The sequence below is a fragment of the Syngnathus floridae genome, chromosome 16 (assembly GCF_059516105.1).
Source record: "Syngnathus floridae isolate MCC-2025c chromosome 16, RoL_Sflo_1.0, whole genome shotgun sequence".
Lineage (NCBI taxonomy): Eukaryota > Metazoa > Chordata > Actinopteri > Syngnathiformes > Syngnathidae > Syngnathus > Syngnathus floridae.
Genome location: NC_142428.1, coordinates 12,556,020 through 12,581,198, shown reverse-complemented (window position 1 = coordinate 12,581,198; position 25,179 = coordinate 12,556,020). Strand labels below are relative to the sequence as shown.

Sequence of the window (25,179 nt, the reverse complement as noted above, 5' to 3'; positions counted from 1 at the left end):
TTGACCAGGAGCGAGCTACAATGGTGAGTAGCCATAACATTTATGTTAAACACTTCCTATTTCATGTCTAACAGTACTTGATTTAACAAATAACCATAAATAAATACAGTGTGGGCACTGAAGTTAACATATGTGATTATACTGCCTAATCTGTCACGGAGTAGATTGTTGCAAAGTAATATAAGATCCAAAGTTGTAATTCAGAATAGTTTTCAAAAGAAGGCCATTAGAATTATATACAAGTCTGATTACCCTTAACATAACAACAAGCTATTAATTAAATCACAAATTCTTCAATTCAAAGATTTGGTAGATTATCAGACAAATAATGTCTAACAGTAATTGATTTAACACATCACGATAAGTAGATTGAGTGTGGGCACTCTCAAGTTAACAGATATGATTATACTGCCTAATCTGTTACAGAGTATGTTGTTGCCAAGTAATGTAGAATAGATCCAAAGTAGTAATCCAGAATAGTTTTGAAGAGGCCATTAGAATAATAAACAAATCTGATTACCTTGAACATAATAACAAGCTAAGTGTTTAATATGTCCTATGAAGTCAAAATTGGGCACCATCATGTGGTGAAATTTGGAATTGCATCACATCCAATTTTGCCTGGGAACAAACAGATTAAATAAATCTTAGTTTTGAATAAGCCACTCCTTCTCAAACAAGTAAACTCTGCCCATTTCGCGCAGTAGATGTTCTGTTAATATCTAGTATTTATACAAAGTCATAATTTAAATTGCTTTCAACCTTCATTCATCGGTTCAACCAACATTACTCGCTCTTATTACCAACTTGTATTGATTTAACTAAGCGTTTAATACTTCCTATCAGGTCTCAAGGCAAGATTTGGCAAAATACAATTTCAGCAAATCCAATTTTGCCAGGGAACAAAAATAGATTAAATAAACTAAATAAGTCTTCTTCCCATTAAATAAATCAGAAAAGTCTGTCTTGTAACCAGTCCTCTTCAAACAAGTAAAGTCTGCCCATTTTGTGCCGTAGATTTTGTGTCTATGCCTAGTATTTAAACAAAATCATAATTTAAACGACTTCTTTCCTTCATTCACTTTGGAAATTTGGAATTGCAGCAAATCGAATTTTGCCAGGGAACAAAAATAGATCAATTAAACTAAATAAGTCTTCTTCCCATTAAATAAATTAAAAAAGTCTGTCTTGTAACCAGTCCTTTTCAAACAAGTAAAGTCTGCCCATTTTGTGCCGTCGATTTTGTGTTAATGCCTAGTATTTATACAAAATCATAATTTAAAGGACTTCATTCCTTCATTCACTTTGGAAATTTGGAATTGCAGCACATCAAATTTTGCCTGGGAAGAAAAGTAGATTAAATAAATTTAATAAGTCTTACTACTTCCCATTAAATAAATTAAATACGTCTTACTTGTTCCCACTCCTTTACAAAAAAGTAGTTTAAAACGAGGTCCCTTCACTCAACCTTTAACCCTATTTATTCACCTTCTAGGCTAAGTGTTAAAGGCTAAGTGTTAAAGGCGAAGTGTTAAAGGCTAAGTGTTAGAGGCTAAGTGCCAGAGGCTAGGCGCCAGAGGCGAGTTTTTGTGGGCTGAAGTTTTAGTGGGGTTAGTGTGAATACAATCCAAAAGAATACAACAGAATACAATACAATAGAATATAATACATAGATTAAATTCAATAGCTCTTACTACTTCCCATTAAATAAATTAAATACGTCTTACTTGTTCCCAATCCTTTTCAAAAAAGTAGTTTAAAACGAGGGCCCTTCACTCAACCTTTAACCTCAACCCCGCACGTCACATTGTGTTGTATCTGTGAATGTTGGTTGTGGCCAAATGATAGTTTTCTTTCATTCGTTTAGGTTCCACGGTGTTTGTTGGCTATGTTTTCCACTGTCAGAAGGATGAAAATACAAAGTACAACGCTTGGACGTGGGCGAAGACGTCACCGGTGAGTCCTTCCTTCCTATTTATTTACCTTCTAGATGCTAGAGGCTAAGTGTTAGAGGCTAAGTGTTAGAGGCTAAGTGTTAGAGGCTAAGTGTTAAACACAATACGAACAACACAACGATACTGCACTGAACAACACGATACCGCACTGAGAAACACGATACCGCACTGAACAACACGATACCGCACTGAACAACACCATGCCGCACTGAACACCATGCCACACTGAACAACACCATCCCGCACTGAACAACACCATGCCGCACTAAACAACACCATGCCGCACTGAACAACACCATGCCTCACTGAACGACACCATGCCGCACTGAAAGACACCATGCCGCACTGAACGACACCATGCCGCACTGAAAGACACCATCCCGCACTGAACACCATGCCGCACTGAACAACACCATCCTGCACTGAACAACACCATCCCGCACTGAACAACACCATGCCGCACTGAACAACATTATGCCGCACTGAACATTATGCCGCACTGAACAACACCATGCCGCACTGAACAACACCATGCCGCACTGAACAACATTATGCCGCACTGAACAACACCATGCCGCACTGAACAACACCATGCCGCACTGAACAACACCATGCCGCACTGAACAACATTATGCCGCACTGAACAACACCATGCCGCACTGAACAACACCATCCTGCACTGAACAACACCATTCCGCATTGAACACCATGCCGCACTGAACAACACCATCCCGCACTGAACAACACCATCCCGCACTGAACAACACCATGCCGCACTGAACAACATTATGCCGCACTGAACAACATTATGCCGCACTGAACAACACCATGCCGCACTGAACAACACCATGCCGCACTGAACAACACCATGCCGCACTGAACAACATTATAACGCACTGAACAACACCATCCCGCACTGAACAACACCATGCCGCACTAAACAACATTATGCCGCACTGAACAACATTATGCCGAAATGAACAACACCATGCCGCACTGAACAACACCATGCCGCACTGAACAACACCATCCTGCACTGAACAACACCATCCCGCACTGAACAACACCATGCTGCACTGAACAACACCATGCCGCACTGAACAACACCATGCCGCAATGAACAACACCATCCCGCACTGAACAACATTATGCCGCACTGAACAACATTATGCCGCACTGAACAACACCATGCCGCACTGAACAACACCATGCCGCACTGAACAACACCATCCTGCACTGAACAACACCATCCCGCACTGAACAACACCATGCCGCACTGAACAACACCATCCCGCACTGAACAACACCATGCCGCATTGAACAACACCATGCCGCACTGAACAACACCATCCTGCACTGAACAACACCATCCCGCACTAAACAACACCATGCCGCACTGAACAACATTATGGCGCACTGGACAACATTATGCCGCACTGAACAACACCATGCCGCACTGAACAACACCATGCCGCACTGAACAACACCATGCCGCACTGAACAACACCATGCCGCACTGAACATTATGCCGCACTGAACAACACCATGCCGCACTGAACAACACCATGCCGCACTGAACAACACGATCCCGCATTGAACAACACCATCCTGCACTGAACAACACCATGCCGCACTGAACAACACCATGCCGCACTGAACAACACCATTCCGCACTGAACAACACCATGCCGCACTGAACAACACCATCCTGCACTGAACAACACCATTCCGCACTGAACAACACCATGCCGCATTGAACAACACCATGCCGCACTGAACAACACCATCCTGCACTGAACAACACCATGCCGCACTGAACAACACCATGCCGCACTGAACAACACCATGCCGCACTGAACAACATTATGCCGCACTGAACAACATTATGCCGCACTAAACAACATTATGTCGCACTGAACAACACCATGCCGCACTGAACAACACCATGCTGCACTGAACAACATTATGCCGCACTGAACAACACGATCCCACATTGAACAACACCATCCCGCAGTGAACAACACCATGCCGCATTGAACAACACCATGCCGCACTGAACAACACCATGCTGCACTGAACAACATTATGCTGCACTGAACAACACGATCCTGCATTGAACAACACCATGCCGCACTGAACAACACCATCCTGCACTGAACAACACCTTTCCACACTGAACAACACCATGCCGCACTGAACAACACCATGCCGCACTGAACAACACCATGCCGCACTGAACAACACCATGCCGCACTGAACAACACCATGCCGCACTGAACAACACCATGCCGCAATGAACAACACCATCCCGCACTGAACAACACCATGCCGCATTGAACAACACCATGCCGCACTGAACAACACCATCCCGCACTGAACAACACCACCCCGCACTGAACAACACGATCCCGCATTGAACAACACCATCCCGGACTGAACAACACCATGCCGCACTGAACAACACCATTCCGCACTGAACAACACCATGCCGCACTGAACAACACCATGCCGCACTGAACAACACCATGCCGCACTGAACAACACCATGCCGCACTGAACAACACCATGCCGCAATGAACAACACCATCCCGCACTGAACAACACCATGCCGCATTGAACAACACCATGCCGCACTGAACAACACCATCCCGCACTGAACAACACCACCCCGCACTGAACAACACGATCCCGCATTGAACAACACCATCCCGGACTGAACAACACCATGCCGCACTGAACAACACCATTCCGCACTGAACAACACCATGCCGCACTGAACAACACCATGCCGCACTGAACAACACCATGCCGCACTGAACAACACCATGCCGCACTGAACAACATTATGCCGCACTGAACAACACCATGCCGCACTGAACAACACCATCCCGCACTGAACAACACCATGCCGCATTGAACAACACCATGCCGCACTGAACAACACCATCCTGCACTGAACAACACCATCCCGCACTGAACAACACCATGCCGCACTGAACAACATTATGGCGCACTGAACAACATTATGCCGCACTGAACAACACCATGCCGCACTGAACAACACCATGCCGCACTGAACAACACCATGCCGCACTGAACAACATTATGCCGCACTGAACAACATTATGCCGCACTGAACAACACCATGCCGCACTGAACAACACCATGCCGCACTGAACAACACCATGCCGCACTGAACAACACGACGTCGCACTGAACAACACGACGCCGCACAGAACAACATGACGCCGCACAGAATAACACAATACCGCACAGAACAACACAATACCGCACAAACAGTTTTAGATAATATTACGTCGCAGTCATGTGACGCGGACATGACGTCAATAGGCGGAACTCACGGCAAAATTATAATCCGTGGGCGTGGCTTGCAACAGGAAGTAGGAAAGCGGCAGTTCTGGCAAACAAGACACAGCTGTTAGTAACACGATGACTAACAAGGCAAATATTTTTGTTTTCAGCTTGCAACTTGACCGTCTAGAGCGTACAAGGTAATTACAACTGTTTTTTTTTAGCCCTGAAAAGCAAGGGAGTGTGGCGTTTGGGAGGAATGTCGAACTCGGCGTCTGCTTCCAGCCACAGACGCCAAATTTCGACGATTATTTCGACTGGTCAACGGTTGTAAATTATTGCGTTGACTAAAAACTTTATTTAACTCTACTCTTAACTTTGCCGTTTCAGATATGCGGGTATTACACCGCGGAAATGACGTCAATAGGCTGAACTCTCGCCAAAATTCAAATCTGTGGGCGCAATGGCCTTGAGCGAGACACCGGATACAAACACGACGATTATCAACAGAAATATCTTTATTTTCCGCTTGCAAGTGGACCGTCTAGAGCGTACACGGTAAGTACAACTCATTGTGTTTAAAAAGATTTACGTTTGTGTAGTTTGCGTTGCGTTGTATCTGTGAATGTTGGTTGAGGCTAAATGTTAATGTTTAATTTCATTCCTTTAGGTTCCACGGTGTTTGTTGGCTGTATGTTTTCCACTGCAAGAAGAGGCTCGTATCATTGACCAGCAGGAGCTACAATGGTGAGTACCCCTTTCGTCTTCCATTTATGTTAAACACTTCCTATTTCATGTCTAACAGTACTCGATTTAACAAATAACCATAAATAAATACAGTGTGGGCAGTCACGTTAACATATGTGATTATCCTGCCTAATATGTTTATCACAAATATGTCACTAATCACTAATATGTTTATTTGTTTATCACAACACCTTTGGACCTTCAGCAATCGATTATTTACCTTCATCTACATAGAGACAGAACGATGGTGTCTTAAACATCTCATTCATTTCACCAAATAACTTCACGCAGGTGGATAACGGCCGTCTCGGTCACGCTATGTTGCGTGATGCAGTTTTGAAGAACCAAATGCATTTATTCAATGAATAAGTCAAGCTAGTTCTATGTTTATGATGTTGTAAGTTACGGTACCGATTGAAGTTGAGTTCGAAGCCAGTGGAAAACAGCGCTGCGTTTGTGCTCTCCAGGTACAAATGTTGTGATCTCTGACTGACGACCGGGCGAGACTCGAGTAAGAGATGTCCAAACGAGCTCCGGCAGGCGGAGCGAACGGACGCCCTTCAGGCCGCCAATGACGAGCTGAGAACCAAACTGATGGACGTCCAGTTAGAACTTCAGCAGGAGAAGAACAAGGTGAAAACCTCAACAGACAGACACTGCCTGCCTCCCTGCCTGCCTCCCTGCCTGCCTCCCTGCCTGCCTCCCTCCCTCCCTCCCAGTTTTCCCGATGTAGATTAGACATGCGTGTGCCATGACTGTGTCAGCCTACATCAACAAATGCACCGAGGACGTCAGCACCACTAAGAATATCATCACCCGGGGCAACCAACGACCCTGGATGACTGAGGAGGTACGTCAAACGCTACGAGCGCGGAACTCTGCCTTCAAGTCTGGCGACAAGGAGACACTGAGGACAGCGAGAGCCAACTTGAACCGTGCCATCAGGATAGCGAAGCGAGACCGCAGTCGAAAATTTCAGGATCGTTTCCACGACGTCAAAAACATCAGGAGTATGTGGCAAGGCATACGGGCGATTACAGACTACAACTCACCCTCCCCCCCCCCGGTGGGTGTAGTTGATGCTGACTTTCTAAATGGTCTAAATAACTTCTTTGGGAGGTTCGAGGCACTAAACGGCACTCCAGCAGTTAAAACTGTCCCCCATCAGGAAGAGGAGGTACTCTGCCTTGACTCCGCCGATGTGTTGAAGACCCTGAGGAGAGTCAACCCCTGTAAGGCCCCTGGCCCCGACAACATTCCTGGGCGTGTGTTCAGGGAATGTGCAAGTCATCTGGCTGGGGTCATCACAGACATTTTTAACACCTCGCTGGGCCAAGCCACAGTGCCGGCGTGCTTTAAGACTGCCTCCATCATTCCGGTGCCGAAGAAACCTCAAATCACCTCATTTAATGATTACCGGCCTGTTGCACTGACTCCGGTTATGATGAAGTGCTTCGAAAGGCTGCTTAAAGGTCACATCGTTTCCAGACTCCCCCTATTATTTGACCCGTTCCAGTTTGCCGACCGGCAAAACCGCTCCACTCAGGACGCCATCTCCTCCGTTCTTCACCTGAGCCTGGCTCACCTGGAGGAGAAGAACACCCATGTGCGGAGGCTGTTCCTGGACTTCAGCTCAGCGTTTAACACCATCATCCCACAGCATCTGGTAGGAAAATTGGAACACCTGGGCTTCAACACCCCCCTTCGCAACTGGCTGCTAGACTTCCTCACCAACAGACCTCAGTCAGTCCGGGTCGGACAGAACACCTCTGATGTCATCACCCTCAGCACAGGCTCCCTTCAGGGCTGCGTCCTGAGCCCCCTGCTGTGCACCCTGATGACACACGACTGCGTCCTCAGGTTCACCACCAATCACATCGTGAAGTCAGCAGACGACACAACGGTGGTGGGGCTCATCAGAGACAACAACGACCTGGACTACAGAGAGGAAGTGGAGCAGCTGGTGGGCTGGTGCAGAGAAAACAGCCTGATCCTGAATGAGGAGAAGATGAAGGAGATCATCGTCGACTTCAGGAAAAAACAGCCTCACCACGCTCCACTGATCATCAACAGCTCAGCTGTGGAGGTGGTCAGCACCACCAAATTCCTGGGGGTCCACATCACAGAAGACCTCACCTGGACTATGAACACTACGGCACTGGTCAAGAGGGCACAGAAGCGCTTGTACTTCCTGCGGAGGATGAGGAGAGCCCACCTGCCCCCACCCATCATGAGGACGTTCTACAGGAGCACCATAGAGAGCATTCTGACAAGCTGTCTCTCTGTGTGGTGTGGAGGCTGCACCGCCTCCGATTGGAAGAACGTGAGGAGAGTGGTGAGGACAGCAGAGAGGATCATAGGGGCTCCTCTTCCCTCCATTCAGGACATTTCATCTCAGCGCTGCATGTCCCGTGCCCGTAACATCATCAATGACCCATCACACCCCCACCATAGACTGTTCTCCCTGCTGCCCTCTGGGAAGAGGTTTGCAGCATCCGCTGCAGGTCCACCAGGTTCTGCAACAGCTTTTTCCCTGCTGTCATCAGACTGTTGAACACTAGAACTGTTGAGCTCTAAACTGAACTCTGCATCACACATTCACAGAACTGTACTTTATGACACTACGGACCTCTATCTTGCACTATCTCGCACTACCAACTTTACTGAACTTGTATAAATCCTTTAAATAGAAGTTTAATACATGGTTTAGCATTCCTCTGCACACTCTTGAATACTGTTTTGCCTACTTGCACTATTGCATAATTATCACTGCTGCACTTTATACTTATTTTTAATATATATATATATATATATATATATATATAGTATATATGTATATATATATATTTTCATAGGATATGTTACTTCTATTCAACTGCAATATCACTACTTTGTTGTAAGACGTATGCAACGGAATTTCGTTTTGTATGCACCATGTGCAGACAAGATGACAATAAAGTTTGTCTAAGTCTAAGTCATGTCAGGTCAGCTGTCTGGAGAGAGAGAGAAGTCAGGACCTGCGGGCGGAGCACCACCGTGCCACCGCCGCCATGACGGAACTCAAAAGCAAACTCCATGAGGAGAAGCAGAAAGAGTTAGCCATTACCAGGGAGACATTACTGCGGCAGCATGAAATGGAGCTGATGAGAGTGATCAAAATCAAAGATGGAGAGATCCAGCGACTGAATGCCTTGGTCCTCAGCCTGAGGGACGGCTCCATGGACAAGGTGATCCGCTCTATCCGTGTCTGACTATCCGCACGCCACGTCGGGCTTCGATGCGGCCGCTACCGTATTGTGTAGCTTGTCCCCAGTAAGCGTCGCGGCGCTCCGTTGCGGTCTCAACGGCCCGGTGTGGCGCAATGTCTGCTCAGGTGAGGAGGGGGGGCGCTTTGCTGGCGGAGGTGGAGGAGACGCGGCGGTGTCGGGAGACCGAGCGGTGTCGCCTCCACCAGGAGCGCGGAAGAAGCCCTGGCAGCGGCCCAGCAGGCCTGGCAGTCCCGAGCGGCCGAGCTCCGATCGGCTCATCACCAGCATCGGGAGGAGCTGAGCCGAACCAAGAGAGACTGCGAGAGGGAGATCCGCCGACTGGTAGGACTGATCAGATGCGCGGTGCGTGGCTATGTTCCCAATTTCGTTGTATACCTGCAGTGCAATGACACCTAAGGCATTCTATTCTATTCTATTTCACAAGAAGAAAATGTCCGGTTGCTCGCTTCGCTTTTGTCACAGCAAAGGTGTTCTAGTCGATTCAAGAAAAAAATTGGCCGGTTGCTCTCTTTGTTTTTGTCACAATTCTGGCAAATGAGTTTGCCCGCCTGCCTGAGCGCTCCCCGTTTGTACATCCAGACGGATGAGATCAAGCTGAAAGACAGAGCGGTTAGTGTTTTGGATGAAGCCCTGGGGCCGGCCACGTCCACCGCCTTCAGCTGCAGACTCAGGCTGCCGAGCAGCAGATCGCTGCCCTGAGGGATTCCCAAAGGGCGGGCCTAAACTACCCTGGAAGTGGGGTCAACGCCGCTACTAGCAATCCTCTTCATTGCGTAAGCCACCTCATCACACACTTGCAGTACGCATGACTTAGTTCGTTGCTGGAGGAAGGTAGCACAAAAACAGTTTTGAACTTTGAACGAGTGCTTGTGTGTGTGTGTGTTGCGGGGCGTTTTCAGTCTCAGGAGGATCGGGACACGCGACGGTTTCATCTGAAAATCGCTGAGCTCAGCGCAGTCATCAGGAAACTGGAGGATCGAAACGCCCTGCTTTCTGAAGAGCGCAATGAACTGGTAATTTATTGACGGCACGCTTGAAGGTTTGCGCTACGTTTGATGCGCGCCATCCAGCGAGGCACCCATTGCGCTTGCTTATTAGTTGAGCGGCGCGGCGAGTCGGTTGCCTGGTAGATGTCTTTTATTGGGAGCCAAAGCCACGATTCCGTTCAAACCGATGCAAAAGGAATGGATACGTTCTGGCCCGCGTGTTGTGCGTCTTTCACATCCCGCACTTCATGCTTGCAGCTAAAGCGACTGAGAGAAACAGAAAGCCAGTTTCTGCCACTCCTGTACAAAAACAAACGCCTGAGCAGGAAGAATGAAGAACTCTCGCTGGTGCTGTGTCGCCTTGAAAACAAAGTGCGCTTTGTCACCCAGGAGAACGAGGAGATGGCAAGCTTGGTAAGTCGACGCGGACAACGGCGGCGTGCCAACAGAGTCCACTGCATTTGTGTTCCACAGAGAAGGCCTAGTTCGCTCAATGACCTGGACCGCGGTTGCGGCCAGCAGGACGGTGAAATGGAGTTCCTTCAAGTTGTGGAGCAGCGGCACATCATCGACGACTTGTCCAAGGTCTTCAGGCAGGCGACTCGGTGCACGTACGGCAGCGCCGCGCTCGCTCGCTGTCGCCAGGAAACCTTTTCCGTCCAAAGCTTGGCCGGCGGCCGCCATCCAAAAAATTGGCCCCTTAAATTCCGACCTTTCAAGCAGGAGCATTGTGCGCACGCGTTTGAACACGCTTTAGACTTGTTTTGCCGTTTTCAGCAGCTCAAAGCTCCCGTTTTGTCAGCGCCTTTGCCACTCGCTGTGCGCTGAAAACGACGGACTTGCCCGGCTGCTCAGCCCGTCAACCATGAGCCGCGAGCGCGACGTCATTGTCCGTAGGCAGCTAGTGGCAAAATGCACCCTGTTAGAGTTGCGCTCGCTCCAACTTATTTTGCAAGAACCACACGGGAGACAAGTAAGTTCTTTTGGACACCTGCAGGTGGAGAGTCCATCCGTTGTACGAATGAAGTCTGACTCTCGGCTCCTGCACGAGCATTTTAATTAAGAGAAACAGGGTGGGTGTAAGAGTGGATTGAATAGAGGAAGCCCTTGACCTCTAGTCAAAACATAGCAAGGGGTGTTTTACGACTTTGTGTAGGAAGGGATAAGCGATAGGGATAAATAAGGGATAAATAATATTATTTATTACAGGTCGCAGTCAAAGTCAAAGCAACACAATGATACGATAAAGATAATCTGGAAAACCCTGACACACCCTGTAGTTGTCACTTTTGGAAAAGACGAGCGTCCCTCCAATCATCGCCGGTGACGTGTTTTTCAGGCTCTGGAGACAGGAGCTCATGTCAGAAATGTCATTGTGAGTCGCGTTTGTTTCTGCGCCGGAGCCGTTCGTTCCCTTTGCATCCAAAGAATCTCAAAGGCGGATTATTTGTGTCGACAGGAGAGAGATTTGCTGCTACGATACCGACGTCGAGAATCTCTGAGGAGGAACAAAGCGTGAGGTCCTGCAAGGTGAGTCTGTTTGTTTGCGGCTGCTTGGTGTTGCGCAAGATGAAATGGCCTTTTTCTCGCTATCGTTCCTCTCGTCGATTCATCGTGAGGTGTCGCTTCAGTTTGTTCAGAGAGATGTTCGCTTCCGCGCCCGCAGGTCATCGAAACATTTTACGGCTACGACGAAGACGTGTTGGTGGACTCGGACGGATCGTCCTTGTCTTTTCACACCGACAGAACCCCCGACACGGAACCCGAAGAGGTAGCCCGCCATTTCTGCCAGCGTATTGGCACCAAACATTCCTCTTCAGCCTGGAATCGGACTCGTCTTTGCGTCGCGGGTGCTTTGTCGCCGGTCTGACTGATTCTGGTACTAGTGCTGTGTTGCATTGGTGTGTGCATGAAGAGGCGGAGCTTCGCTACCGCCAGCTGACGCAAGAATATCAAGCGCTGCAACGAGCCTACGCTCTGCTAGCCCAGACCAGCGAAAGGGGACTACGACGCCGAGAAGGAGATCAAGGTGGCGCCCCTTCCCGCAACCCCCGGCCGGGTCGCAGCCTCCCCGTTCTCACCCAGCCTCGGGTGTTCTCTGGTCTGAAAGGAGGAGGAGGAGCCTCCCTCCTCCTCCTTTCAGACCAGAGAAAAGCTGATGGTAGAAATGGGTCACTATCAAAGCAGAGTAGCAGATCTGGAGTCAGCGCTGAAGCAACAAGGACAGGTAAGCTCATCAATGAGCACACCTTTTTCTCAGACAAAATAGCTACATTCTTCAGTCACTCATCCGTCTGGCATTACTGGACCAACCCCCCGAACGTGGCTGGGAAAATGCGGAGAAAAGCAAATGTCATTTTCCAGTCAACCAAAGAATTTGTGGATGAAAATGACACAACATTCCAAAGCTGTCCACGCGTTTGTCTCTTCTAGAATGTCAAGTGGGTGGAGGAGAAGCAGCTGCTGCGTCAGAGCAATCAGCAGTTGGCCGAAAAGGTGACGGAAAGAAAGGCGCTGGGCGGAGTCGCTTGGCGTCACACCTGTCGGGAAGCCCCGCAGATGAGGTCTGACTGTCTTTTCAGGTCAGGCGGATGGAGGCGGAAGAAGCGCGTCTGAAAGAGCACATCCAGGATATCCGAGACCAAAACGAACTGCTTGAGTTCCGCATCCTGGAGATGGAGGTGGGAAGACTCGCACAAGCGTGTTGAGGCCAGAGATGTGACGGACGGACGGACGGACGGACGGATGCATGCCTCTGCCTTTCAGGAGAGGGAGTGGCGCTCCCCCGTCTTGAAGTTTCTGCAAGTCCGTTTCCCAGACGGCCTCAGCCCTTTGCAGATCTACTGCGAGGCCGAGGGCGTGAGCGTACGTAAGGCGTCCCTCGCAACCCTAACCTTAACCCGAGGTCCCAGAACACCTTACATTGCTCCTTGCGCCTTTCCCCCGGACATCGTCATCAGTGATCTGATGAAGAAGCTGGACATCCTGGGCTATAACGCCGTAAGTGTATGTCGAACTCCTTATGTTCGCACTCCACGAGACTCGGCGGCTCAAATGTGACTTTTGGAAGGCTTTGCGCTGAAAGAAGCTTGTTGACGCTGTGCCTTTGGGCTCTTGCAGAATCTCACCAACGAGGAGCAGGTGGTCGTGATTCACGCCAGGACCCTTCTCACCCTAGCCGAGAAGGTAACGCGCACGTCCACGCACGCTCTCGCATTCTGCTTATGTGACAGCAGCCTTTCCTCAGTGGTTAGAATACATCAAAGTGACCAAGTCAGCACTTCAACAGAAGATGTTGGACATTGAAAGTGAGAAGGTAGACAGACACGCGACATCAGCCAAGGGGAACTCCGGCAATGTGCCCCAACAATTCTGACCTTGAGCTGTGCTAGGATATGTTCTGCAAGCAGAAGGGCTACCTGGATGAAGAGTTGGACTTCAGGAAGTGTTCCATGGACCAGGCTCATAAGGTAAGCCGCCCTCAAATCTCCCGCCGGACCACTGATGGACGAGGATTGCGGCCCAGAGGATCCTGGAGCTGGAGGCCATGTTGTACGAGGCGCTACCGCAGCGGGACTGCCCCGCCACGGACGGCGAAAAAGCCAGCCACGCTGGCGTGAATGACGTGCTGACGGCGGATCAGAGAGAAGAGCTTAGGAGCGCCGTGGACCAATGGAAGCGAGCCCTGATGTGCGAGTTGAGGGAGCGCGACGCTTGCATCCTCCAAGAGAGAATGGATCTGCTGCACAGCGCGCAACAGGTAAGGGCCCAAAGCCAGCCCGGCACTTACTTGCACGCTTACTGGCTTTTGAATGCCACTTTCCATTTGTCCGTCCTAGAGGAACAAAGAGCTGAAAGAATTCATCGAAGCTCAGAAGAGACAAATCAAACAATTGGAGGAGAAGTTTCTGTTTCTCTTTCTATTCTTCTCCTTGGCCTTCATTCTGTGGCCCTAACACCAGCTGGTGAGTGAGCTCCAGCGGCACCGCACTCGAAACCTCCGATACACTGCCAGCCGGTCTCAGACGTTGGCAGACGCTCCGATGCCAACGTATACCCCCCGCCACGGTGACAGAGGCACCGCGTCACACCGGCGCTCATCCAATCAGAAGGCAGGAAAAGCAAATTCACATGCAGGGCACTTTTGAACCAGAAGAGAGCGCCACAAAAAACGGTTGTTGCCCCAAACGCGCACTAAAAAGGGTCAGAATAACAAGAGTCCCACTGGCCAGCCGGGGCCACCCGTCCAGCTGTTTCTTCAGGGGGGAAAAAAATTGGAGTCACCGGTGAGTACATTTTGCATTTAGCTCTGCTTTTCTGCTTCTGTCTTCAAGTGTGTGGCATCCTGCGATCAAAGAGTCAGCCAACCCCAAAGCGGTTGACCTCAACGTCCCACCACCATGCCTACCAGAGCAGGTGACGTGATGCTTTGGACATCCTTCCGTCTCAGATGCCCAAAAGTACTCTTTGCCACATCTGCGGCAATACGGTGTCTTTTCAAAGGTGCAAATAAATCCAGCGTGGGCGGAACACGCACGTCTTCGGTTTTTCCCGCTTTGTTTGTGTGACAGCTGTTGTGAAAATTTTATACAAATAAAGTTGTATAGTACAGGTTTGGCCAAGCCGCAACTCCCGAACCGCATGCGGCTCTTTTATGTTCATATCAACATTTGTGTGTGTGTGTGTGTGTGTGTGTGGGGGGGGGGGGGGTTGTGCGTGTTGGCTTCACTTGAGTTCAATTTGGTATTTTGGTCAAAAGCGCATGTGGTGAAATTCCACAAAGTAGGATGGGCAAACACATTTCTTTAAACTATGAGTGTCAATTGGGCTCTCGAAATGGCAGGGAAAAGATGCACAGCAAAACGAAAATACGTAGATGAACACAGGACGTTTTAATCAGAGTGGGAAAGTTTCTATTTTTTGTTGAACGTGATGGCAAACCATTCTGCCTGATATGTCAGACCTCAGCGCATTTCAAAGATTCAAATCTTCAGCGCCATGCACTTCAGCTCACTCCATGCTAACATTGATCAGGCGTCGAACCCGCATCATCATGCTTAAGAGGTGGCCATGCTAACCAGTGCGCCATTATGTCAACGCATAATAACTAAGTCTACTGGTCAAAACAGCGGTTACTATATGACGTCGCTACGTCGTGGTCACGTGACGCAGACAAGACGTCAATGGACGTGGGCAGAGTTAACTTGTTTAAAAGGGAGTAGGCAGAAGAAATATTTAATTTATTTAAATCTATTTTGAGTGCACACCATTATGCCAATGCATAACAACTGTAAATCTACTAAACAAAACAGCGGTTGCTATATGACATCTGCCACGTCGTGGTCACGTGACATACGTGACGTCGATGGGCGTAACTTTCGCCGGAATTCAAATCCGCGGGGAGAGTTAACTTGTTTAAAAGAGAGTGGGCAGAAGAATTATTTAATTTATTTAAATCTATTTGGTGTGTGCGCCATTATGTCAATGCATAACAACTGTAAGTCTACTAAACAAAACAGCGGTTGCTATTTGACGTCTGCCACGTCGTGGTCACGTGACGCGGACGTGACGTCGACGCCTACTTTACATCCCACCGATCACAGGACTCCTCGGCTGCATAACCGTGCCCCCTTCCCAACCAATCGGATTTGCTATACGCGAAAACGACGCCAATGGAAAGAGCTTCCGCCCAAATTTAAATCCGTGGGCGTGGCTCGCAGCAGGAAGTAGGAAAATGGCGGCGATGTTGACAAAGACACAGCGGATGGTAACATACGACTAACAAGAGAAATATTTTTATTTTCTGCTTGCAACTGGACCGTCCAGAGCGTACACGGTAAGTACAACTCATCGTTTTTAAAAAGAAGTACTTTTGTTGCCCTGAAAAGCGAGTGAGCGTGGCGTTTGTGGGGGACGTCGAATTTCGACGATTCTTTCTGGTCAACGGTTGTAAATGATTGTGTTGATTAAAAAAGAAAACTTGATGTAACTCTACTTTTAACTGCCGTTTCAGATAGATTTGGAATTGCATCACATCCAATTTTGCCTAGAGCGTACACGGTAAGTAACACTCGTTGTGTTTAAGGAGATTTACGTTTGTAATAGCAGAAGTGTAGCCGCGTTGCGTTGTACGTGTGAATGTTGGTCCGGGCGAAATGTTAATGTTTAATTTCATTCCTTTAGGTTCCACGGTGTTTGTTGGCTGCAAGTTTTCCACTGCAAGAAGAGGCTCATATCATTGACCAGGAGCGAGCTACAATGGTGAGTAGCCATAACATTTATGTTAAACACTTCCTATTTCATGTCTAACAGTACTTGATTTAACAAATAACCATAAATAAATACAGTGTGGGCACTGAAGTTAACATATGTGATTATACTGCCTAATCTGTCACCGAGTAGATTGTTGCAAAGTAATATAAGATCCAAAGTTGTAATTCAGAATAGTTTTCAAAAGAAGGCCATTAGAATTATATACAAGTCTGATTACCCCGAACAAGCTATTAATTAAATCACAAATTCTTCAATTCAAAGATTTGGTAGATTATCAGACAAATAATGTCTAACAGTAATTGATTTAACACATCACGATAAGTAGATTGAGTGTGGGCACTCTCAAGTTAACATATGTGATTATACTGCCTAATCTGTTACAGAGTATGTTGTTGCCAAGTAATGTAGAATAGATCCAAAGTAGTAATCCAGAATAGTTTTGAAGAGGCCATTAGAATGATAAACAAATCTGATTACCTTGAACATAATAACAAGCTAAGTGTTTAATATGTCCTATGAAGTCAAAATTGGGCACCATCATGTGGTGAAATTTGGAATTGCATCACATCCAATTTTGCCTGGGAACAAACAGATTACATAAATCTTAGTTTTGAATAAGCCACTCCTTCTCAAACAAGTAAACTCTGCCCATTTTGCGCAGTAGATGTTCTGTTAATATCTAGTATTTATACAAAGTCATAATTTAAATTGCTTTCAACCTTCATTCATCGGTTCAACCAACATTACTCGCTCTTATTACCAACTTGTATTGATTTAACTAAGCGTTTAATACTTCCTATCAGGTCTCAAATCGAGATTTGGCAAAATACAATTTCAGCAAATCCAATTTTGCCAGGGAACAAAAATAGATTAAATAAACTAAATAAGTCCTCTTCCCATTAAATAAATCAGAAAAGTCTGTCTTGTAACCAGTCCTCTTCAAACAAGTAAAGTCTGCCCATTTTGTGCCGTAGATTTTGTGTCTATGCCTAGTATTTAAACAAAATCATAATTTAAACGACTTCTTTCCTTCATTCACTTTGGAAATTTGGAATTGCAGCAAATCGAATTTTGGCAGGGAACAAAAATAGATCAATTAAACTAAATAAGTCTTCTTCCCATTAAATAAATTAAAAAAGTCTGTCTTGTAACCAGTCCTTTTCAAACAAGTAAAGTCTGCCCATTTTGTGCCGTCGATTTTGTGTTAATGCCTAGTATTTATACAAAATCATAATTTAAAGGACTTCATTCCTTCATTCACTTTGGAAATTTGGAATTGCAGCACATCAAATTTTGCCTGGGAAGAAAAGTAGATTAAATAAATTTAATAAGTCTTACTACTTCCCATTAAATAAATTAAATACGTCTTACTTGTTCCCACTCCTTTTCAAAACAGTAGTTTAAAACGAGGGCCCTTCACTCAATCTTTAACCTCAACCCCGCACGTTGTGTTGTATCTGTGAATGTTGGTTGTGGCCAAATGATAGTTTTCTTTCATTCGTTTAGGTTCCAAGAAAACTTGATGTAACTCTACTTTTAACTGCCGTTTCAGATAAGCGGGTATTACGTCGCAGTCAAATGCCGCGGATATGACGTAATTGCCCGAACCTCCGCCAAAATTCAAATCTGTTGGCGCGATGGCCGTGAGCCACTGAGCAGCGACGATTATCAACAGAAATATCTTTATTTTCTGCTTGCAACTGGACCGTCTAGAGCGTACACGGTAAGTAACACTCATTGTGTTTAAGGAGATTTACGTTTGTAATAGCAGAAGTGTAGCCGCGTTGCGTTGTACGTGTGAAAATTGGTCGAGGCGAAATGTTAATGTTTAATTTCATTCCTTTAGGTTCCACGGTGTTTGTTGGCTGCAAGTTTTCCACTGCAAGAAGAGGCTCGTATCATTGACCAGGAGCGAGCTACAATGGTGAGTAGCCATAACATTTATGTTAAACACTTCCTATTTCATGTCTAACAGTACTTGATTTAACAAATAACCATAAATAAATACAGTGTGGGCACTGAAGTTAACATATGTGATTATACTGCCTAATCTGTCACGGAGTAGATTGTTGCAAAGTAATATAAGATCCAAAGTTGTAATTCAGAATAGTTTTCAAAAGAAGGCCATTAGAATTATATACAAGTCAGATTACCCTGAACAAGCTATTAATTAAATCACAAATTCTTCAATTCAAAGATTTGGTAGATTATCAGACAAATAATGTCTAACAGTAATTGATTTAACACATCACGATAAGTAGATTGAGTGTGGGCACTCTCAAGTTAACATATGTGATTATACTGCCTAATCTGTTACAGAGTATGTTGTTGCCAAGTAATGTAGAATAGATCCAAAGTAGTAATCCAGAATAGTTTTGAAGAGGCCATTAGAATGATAAACAAATCTGATTACCTTGAACATAATAACAAGCTAAGTGTTTAATATGTCCTATGAAGTCAAAATTGGGCACCATCATGTGGTGAAATTTGGAATTGCATCACATCCAATTTTGCCTGGGAACAAACAGATTACATAAATCTTAGTTTTGAATAAGCCACTCCTTCTCAAACAAGTAAACTCTGCCCATTTTGCGCAGTAGATGTTCTGTTAATATCTAGTATTTATACAAAGTCATAATTTAAATTGCTTTCAACCTTCATTCATCGGTTCAACCAACATTACTCGCTCTTATTACCAACTTGTATTGATTTAACTAAGCGTTTAATACTTCCTATCAGGTCTCAAATCGAGATTTGGCAAAATACAATTTCAGCAAATCCAATTTTGCCAGGGAACAAAAATAGATTAAATAAACTAAATAAGTCCTCTTCCCATTAAATAAATCAGAAAAGTCTGTCTTGTAACCAGTCCTCTTCAAACAAGTAAAGTCTGCCCATTTTGTGCCGTAGATTTTGTGTCTATGCCTAGTATTTAAACAAAATCATAATTTAAACGACTTCTTTCCTTCATTCACTTTGGAAATTTGGAATTGCAGCAAATCGAATTTTGGCAGGGAACAAAAATAGATCAATTAAACTAAATAAGTCTTCTTCCCATTAAATAAATTAAAAAAGTCTGTCTTGTAACCAGTCCTTTTCAAACAAGTAAAGTCTGCCCATTTTGTGCCGTCGATTTTGTGTTAATGCCTAGTATTTATACAAAATCATAATTTAAAGGACTTCATTCCTTCATTCACTTTGGAAATTTGGAATTGCAGCACATCAAATTTTGCCTGGGAAGAAAAGTAGATTAAATAAATTTAATAAGTCTTACTACTTCCCATTAAATAAATTAAATACGTCTTACTTGTTCCCACTCCTTTTCAAAACAGTAGTTTAAAACGAGGGCCCTTCACTCAATCTTTAACCCCAACCCCGCACGTTGTGTTGTATCTGTGAATGTTGGTTGTGGCCAAATGATAGTTTTCTTTCATTCGTTTAGGTTCCAAGAAAACTTGATGTAACTCTACTTTTAACTGCCGTTTCAGATAAGCGGGTATTACGTCGCAGTCATGTGCCGTGGATATGACGTAATTGCCCGAACCTCCGCCAAAATTCAAATCTGTTGGCGCGATGGCCGTGAGCCACTGAGCAGCGACGATTATCAACAGAAATATCTTTATTTTCTGCTTGCAACTGGACCGTCTAGAGCGTACACGGTAAGTAACACTCATTGTGTTTAAGGAGATTTACGTTTGTAATAGCAGAAGTGTAGCCGCGTTGCGTTGTACGTGTGAAAATTGGTCGAGGCGAAATGTTAATGTTTAATTTCATTCCTTTAGGTTCCACGGTGTTTGTTGGCTGCAAGTTTTCCACTGCAAGAAGAGGCTCGTATCATTGACCAGGAGCGAGCTACAATGGTGAGTAGCCATAACATTTATGTTAAACACTTCCTATTTCATGTCTAACAGTACTTGATTTAACAAATAACCATAAATAAATACAGTGTGGGCACTGAAGTTAACATATGTGATTATACTGCCTAATCTGTCACGGAGTAGATTGTTGCAAAGTAATATAAGATCCAAAGTTGTAATTCAGAATAGTTTTCAAAAGAAGGCCATTAGAATTATATACAAGTCTGATTACCCTTAACATAACAACAAGCTATTAATTAAATCACAAATTCTTCAATTCAAAGATTTGGTAGATTATCAGACAAATAATGTCTAACAGTAATTGATTTAACACATCACGATAAGTAGATTGAGTGTGGGCACTCTCAAGTTAACAGATATGATTATACTGCCTAATCTGTTACAGAGTATGTTGTTGCCAAGTAATGTAGAATAGATCCAAAGTAGTAATCCAGAATAGTTTTGAAGAGGCCATTAGAATAATAAACAAATCTGATTACCTTGAACATAATAACAAGCTAAGTGTTTAATATGTCCTATGAAGTCAAAATTGGGCACCATCATGTGGTGAAATTTGGAATTGCATCACATCCAATTTTGCCTGGGAACAAACAGATTAAATAAATCTTAGTTTTGAATAAGCCACTCCTTCTCAAACAAGTAAACTCTGCCCATTTCGCGCAGTAGATGTTCTGTTAATATCTAGTATTTATACAAAGTCATAATTTAAATTGCTTTCAACCTTCATTCATCGGTTCAACCAACATTACTCGCTCTTATTACCAACTTGTATTGATTTAACTAAGCGTTTAATACTTCCTATCAGGTCTCAAGGCAAGATTTGGCAAAATACAATTTCAGCAAATCCAATTTTGCCAGGGAACAAAAATAGATTAAATAAACTAAATAAGTCTTCTTCCCATTAAATAAATCAGAAAAGTCTGTCTTGTAACCAGTCCTCTTCAAACAAGTAAAGTCTGCCCATTTTGTGCCGTAGATTTTGTGTCTATGCCTAGTATTTAAACAAAATCATAATTTAAACGACTTCTTTCTTTCATTCACTTTGGAAATTTGGAATTGCAGCAAATCGAATTTTGCCAGGGAACAAAAATAGATCAATTAAACTAAATAAGTCTTCTTCCCATTAAATAAATTAAAAAAGTCTGTCTTGTAACCAGTCCTTTTCAAACAAGTAAAGTCTGCCCATTTTGTGCCGTCGATTTTGTGTTAATGCCTAGTATTTATACAAAATCATAATTTAAAGGACTTCATTCCTTCATTCACTTTGGAAATTTGGAATTGCAGCACATCAAATTTTGCCTGGGAAGAAAAGTAGATTAAATAAATTTAATAAGTCTTACTACTTCCCATTAAATAAATTAAATACGTCTTACTTGTTCCCACTCCTTTACAAAAAAGTAGTTTAAAACGAGGTCCCTTCACTCAACCTTTAACCCTATTTATTCACCTTCTAGGCTAAGTGTTAAAGGCTAAGTGTTAAAGGCTAAGTGTTAAAGGCTAAGTGTTAGAGGCTAAGTGCCAGAGGCTAGGCGCCAGAGGCGAGTTTTTGTGGGCTGAAGTTTTAGTGGGGTTAGTGTGAATACAATCCAAAAGAATACAACAGAATACAATACAATAGAATATAATACATAGATTAAATTCAATAGCTCTTACTACTTCCCATTAAATAAATTAAATACGTCTTACTTGTTCCCAATCCTTTTCAAAAAAGTAGTTTAAAACGAGGGCCCTTCACTCAACCTTTAACCTCAACCCCGCACGTCACATTGTGTTGTATCTGTGAATGTTGGTTGTGGCCAAATGATAGTTTTCTTTCATTCGTTTAGGTTCCACGGTGTTTGTTGGCTATGTTTTCCACTGTCAGAAGGATGAAAATACAAAGTACAACACTTGGACGTGGGCGAAGACGTCACCGGTGAGTCCTTCCTTCCTATTTATTTACCTTCTAGATTCTAGAGGCTAAGTGTTAGAGGCTAAGTGTTAGAGGCTAAGTGTTAAACACAATACGAACAACACAACGATACTGCACTGAACAACACGATACCGCACTGAGAAACACGATACCGCACTGAACAACACGATACCGCACTGAACAACACCATGCCGCACTGAACACCATGCCACACTGAACAACACCATCCCGCACTGAACAACACCATGCCGCACTAAACAACACCATGCCGCACTGAACAACACCATGCCTCACTGAACGACACCATGCCGCACTGAAAGACACCATGCCGCACTGAACGACACCATGCCGCACTGAAAGACACCATCCCGCACTGAACACCATGCCGCACTGAACAACACCATCCTGCACTGAACAACACCATCCCGCACTGAACAACACCATGCCGCACTGAACATTATGCCGCACTGAACAACACCATGCCGCACTGAACAACACCATGCCGCACTGAACAACATTATGCCGCACTGAACAACACCATGCCGCACTGAACAACACCATGCCGCACTGAACAACACCATGCCGCACTGAACAACATTATGCCGCACTGAACAACACCATGCCGCACTGAACAACACCATCCTGCACTGAACAACACCATTCCGCATTGAACACCATGCCGCACTGAACAACACCATCCCGCACTGAACAACACCATCCCGCACTGAACAACACCATGCCGCACTGAACAACATTATGCCGCACTGAACAACATTATGCCGCACTGAACAACACCATGCCGCACTGAACAACACCATGCCGCACTGAACAACACCATGCCGCACTGAACAACATTATAACGCACTGAACAACACCATCCCGCACTGAACAACACCATGCCGCACTAAACAACATTATGCCGCACTGAACAACATTATGCCGAAATGAACAACACCATGCCGCACTGAACAACACCATGCCGCACTGAACAACACCATCCTGCACTGAACAAAACCATCCCGCACTGAACAACACCATGCCGCACTGAACAACACCATGCCGCACTGAACAACACCATGCCGCAATGAACAACACCATCCCGCACTGAACAACATTATGCCGCACTGAACAACATTATGCCGCACTGAACAACATTATGCCGCACTGAACAACATTATGCCGCACTGAACAACACCATGCCGCACTGAACAACACCATGCCGCACTGAACAACACCATGCCGCACTGAACAAGACCATGCCGCACTGAACAACACGATCCCGCATTGAACAACACCATGCCGCACTGAACAACACCATCCCGCACTGAACAACACCATGCCGCACTGAACAACATTATGGCGCACTGAACAACATTATGGCGCACTGAACAACATTATGCCGCACTGAACAACACCATGCCGCACTGAACAACACCATGCCGCAATGAACAACACCATCCCGCACTGAACAACACCATGCCGCACTGAGCAACACCATGCCGCACTGAACAACACCATCCTGCACTGAACAACACCATGCCGCACTGAACAACACCATTCCGCACTGAACAACACCATGCCGCACTGAACAACATTACGCTGCACTGAACAACACCATGCCGCACTGAACAACACCATGCCGCATTGAACAACACCATGCCGCATTGAACAACACCATGCCGCACTGAACAACACCATGCCGCACTGAACAACACCATCCTGCACTGAACAACACCATGCCGCACTGAACAACACCATGCCGCACTGAACAACACCATCCTGCACTGAACAACACCATCCCGCACTGAACAACACCATCCCGCATTGAACAACACCATCCTGCACTGAACAACACCATGCCGCACTGAACAACACCATGCCGCACTGAACAACACCATTCCGCACTGAACAACACCATGCCGCACTGAACAACACCATCCTGCACTGAACAACACCATCCCGCACTGAAAAACACCATGCCGCATTGAACAACACCATCCTGCACTGAACAACACCATCCTGCACTGAACAACACCATGCCGCACTGAACAACACCATGCCGCACTGAACAACACCATGCCGCACTGAACAACACCATGCCGCACTGAACAACATTATGCCGCACTGAACAACATTATGTCGCACTGAACAACACCATGCCGCACTGAACAACACCATGCCGCACTGAACAACATTATGCCGCACTGAAAAACACCATGCCGCACTGAACAACACCATCCCGCACTGAACAACACCATGCCGCATTGAACAACACCATGCCGCACTGAACAACACCATGCTGCACTGAACAACATTATGCTGCACTGAACAACACGATCCTGCATTGAACAACACCATGCCGCACTGAACAACACCATCCTGCACTGAACAACACCATCCTGCACTGAACAACACCACCCCGCACTGAACACGATCCCGCATTGAACACCATCCCGCACTGAACAACACCATGCCGCACTGAACAACACCATGCCGCACTGAACAACACCATGCCGCACTGAACAACACCATGCCGCACTGAACAACACCATGCCGCACTGAACAACACCATGCCGCACTGAACAACATTATGCCGCACTGAACAACACCATGCCGCACTGAACAACACCATCCCGCACTGAACAACACCATGCCGCATTGAACAACACCATGCCGCACTGAACAACACCATCCTGCACTGAACAACACCATCCCGCACTAAACAACACCATGCCGCACTGAACAACATTATGGCGCACTGGACAACATTATGCCGCACTGAACAACACCATGCCGCACTGAACAACACCATGCCGCACTGAACAACACCATGCCGCACTGAACAAC

General features: G+C 45.7%; 3 protein-coding genes and 2 long non-coding RNA genes across 31 annotated transcripts in view; all 5 read left to right on the top strand.

The window, feature by feature from the left end:
- Positions 1-25,179, top strand: part of LOC148385753 (uncharacterized) — a 226,599-nt gene that overhangs the window by 191,446 nt on the left and 9,974 nt on the right. For 19 of the 27 annotated variants that reach the window (XR_015853130.1, XR_015853126.1, XR_015853129.1 and 16 more), the window contains 4 exons: positions 1,868-1,956; positions 5,492-5,825; positions 5,938-6,014; positions 6,482-6,751. Coding sequence is in view for 1 of the 27 variants with exons in the window: in XM_088356378.1 (XP_088212504.1) it covers positions 1,868-1,956; positions 5,438-5,471 (123 nt within the window). In the remaining 26 variants the exon portion in view is untranslated. The other 8 variants (XR_015853117.1, XR_015853121.1, XR_015853119.1 and 5 more) reach the window with 2 other exon arrangements.
- Positions 9,798-12,093, top strand: LOC148385758 (uncharacterized). The gene is made up of 4 exons (XR_015863526.1): positions 9,798-10,056; positions 10,183-10,296; positions 10,528-11,799; positions 11,936-12,093. It is a non-coding gene; the product is annotated as an uncharacterized LOC148385758 (long non-coding RNA).
- On the top strand, positions 12,189-13,002 carry LOC148385757 (janus kinase and microtubule-interacting protein 3-like). Its single transcript, XM_088356455.1, has 3 exons — positions 12,189-12,496; positions 12,703-12,765; positions 12,852-13,002. Exons 1-3 carry the CDS (start codon positions 12,428-12,430, stop codon positions 12,975-12,977), a joined length of 258 nt encoding a protein of 85 aa, XP_088212581.1. The 5' UTR covers positions 12,189-12,427; the 3' UTR covers positions 12,978-13,002.
- Positions 13,396-14,906, top strand: LOC148385756 (janus kinase and microtubule-interacting protein 3-like). Its single transcript, XM_088401027.1, has 5 exons — positions 13,396-13,455; positions 13,517-13,585; positions 13,662-13,739; positions 13,796-14,029; positions 14,109-14,906. Exons 2-5 carry the CDS (start codon positions 13,562-13,564, stop codon positions 14,223-14,225), a joined length of 453 nt encoding a protein of 150 aa, XP_088257153.1. The 5' UTR covers positions 13,396-13,455; positions 13,517-13,561; the 3' UTR covers positions 14,226-14,906.
- On the top strand, positions 16,112-18,287 carry LOC148385755 (uncharacterized). Its single transcript, XR_015853136.1, has 3 exons — positions 16,112-16,329; positions 16,453-16,530; positions 18,095-18,287. It is a non-coding gene; the product is annotated as an uncharacterized LOC148385755 (long non-coding RNA).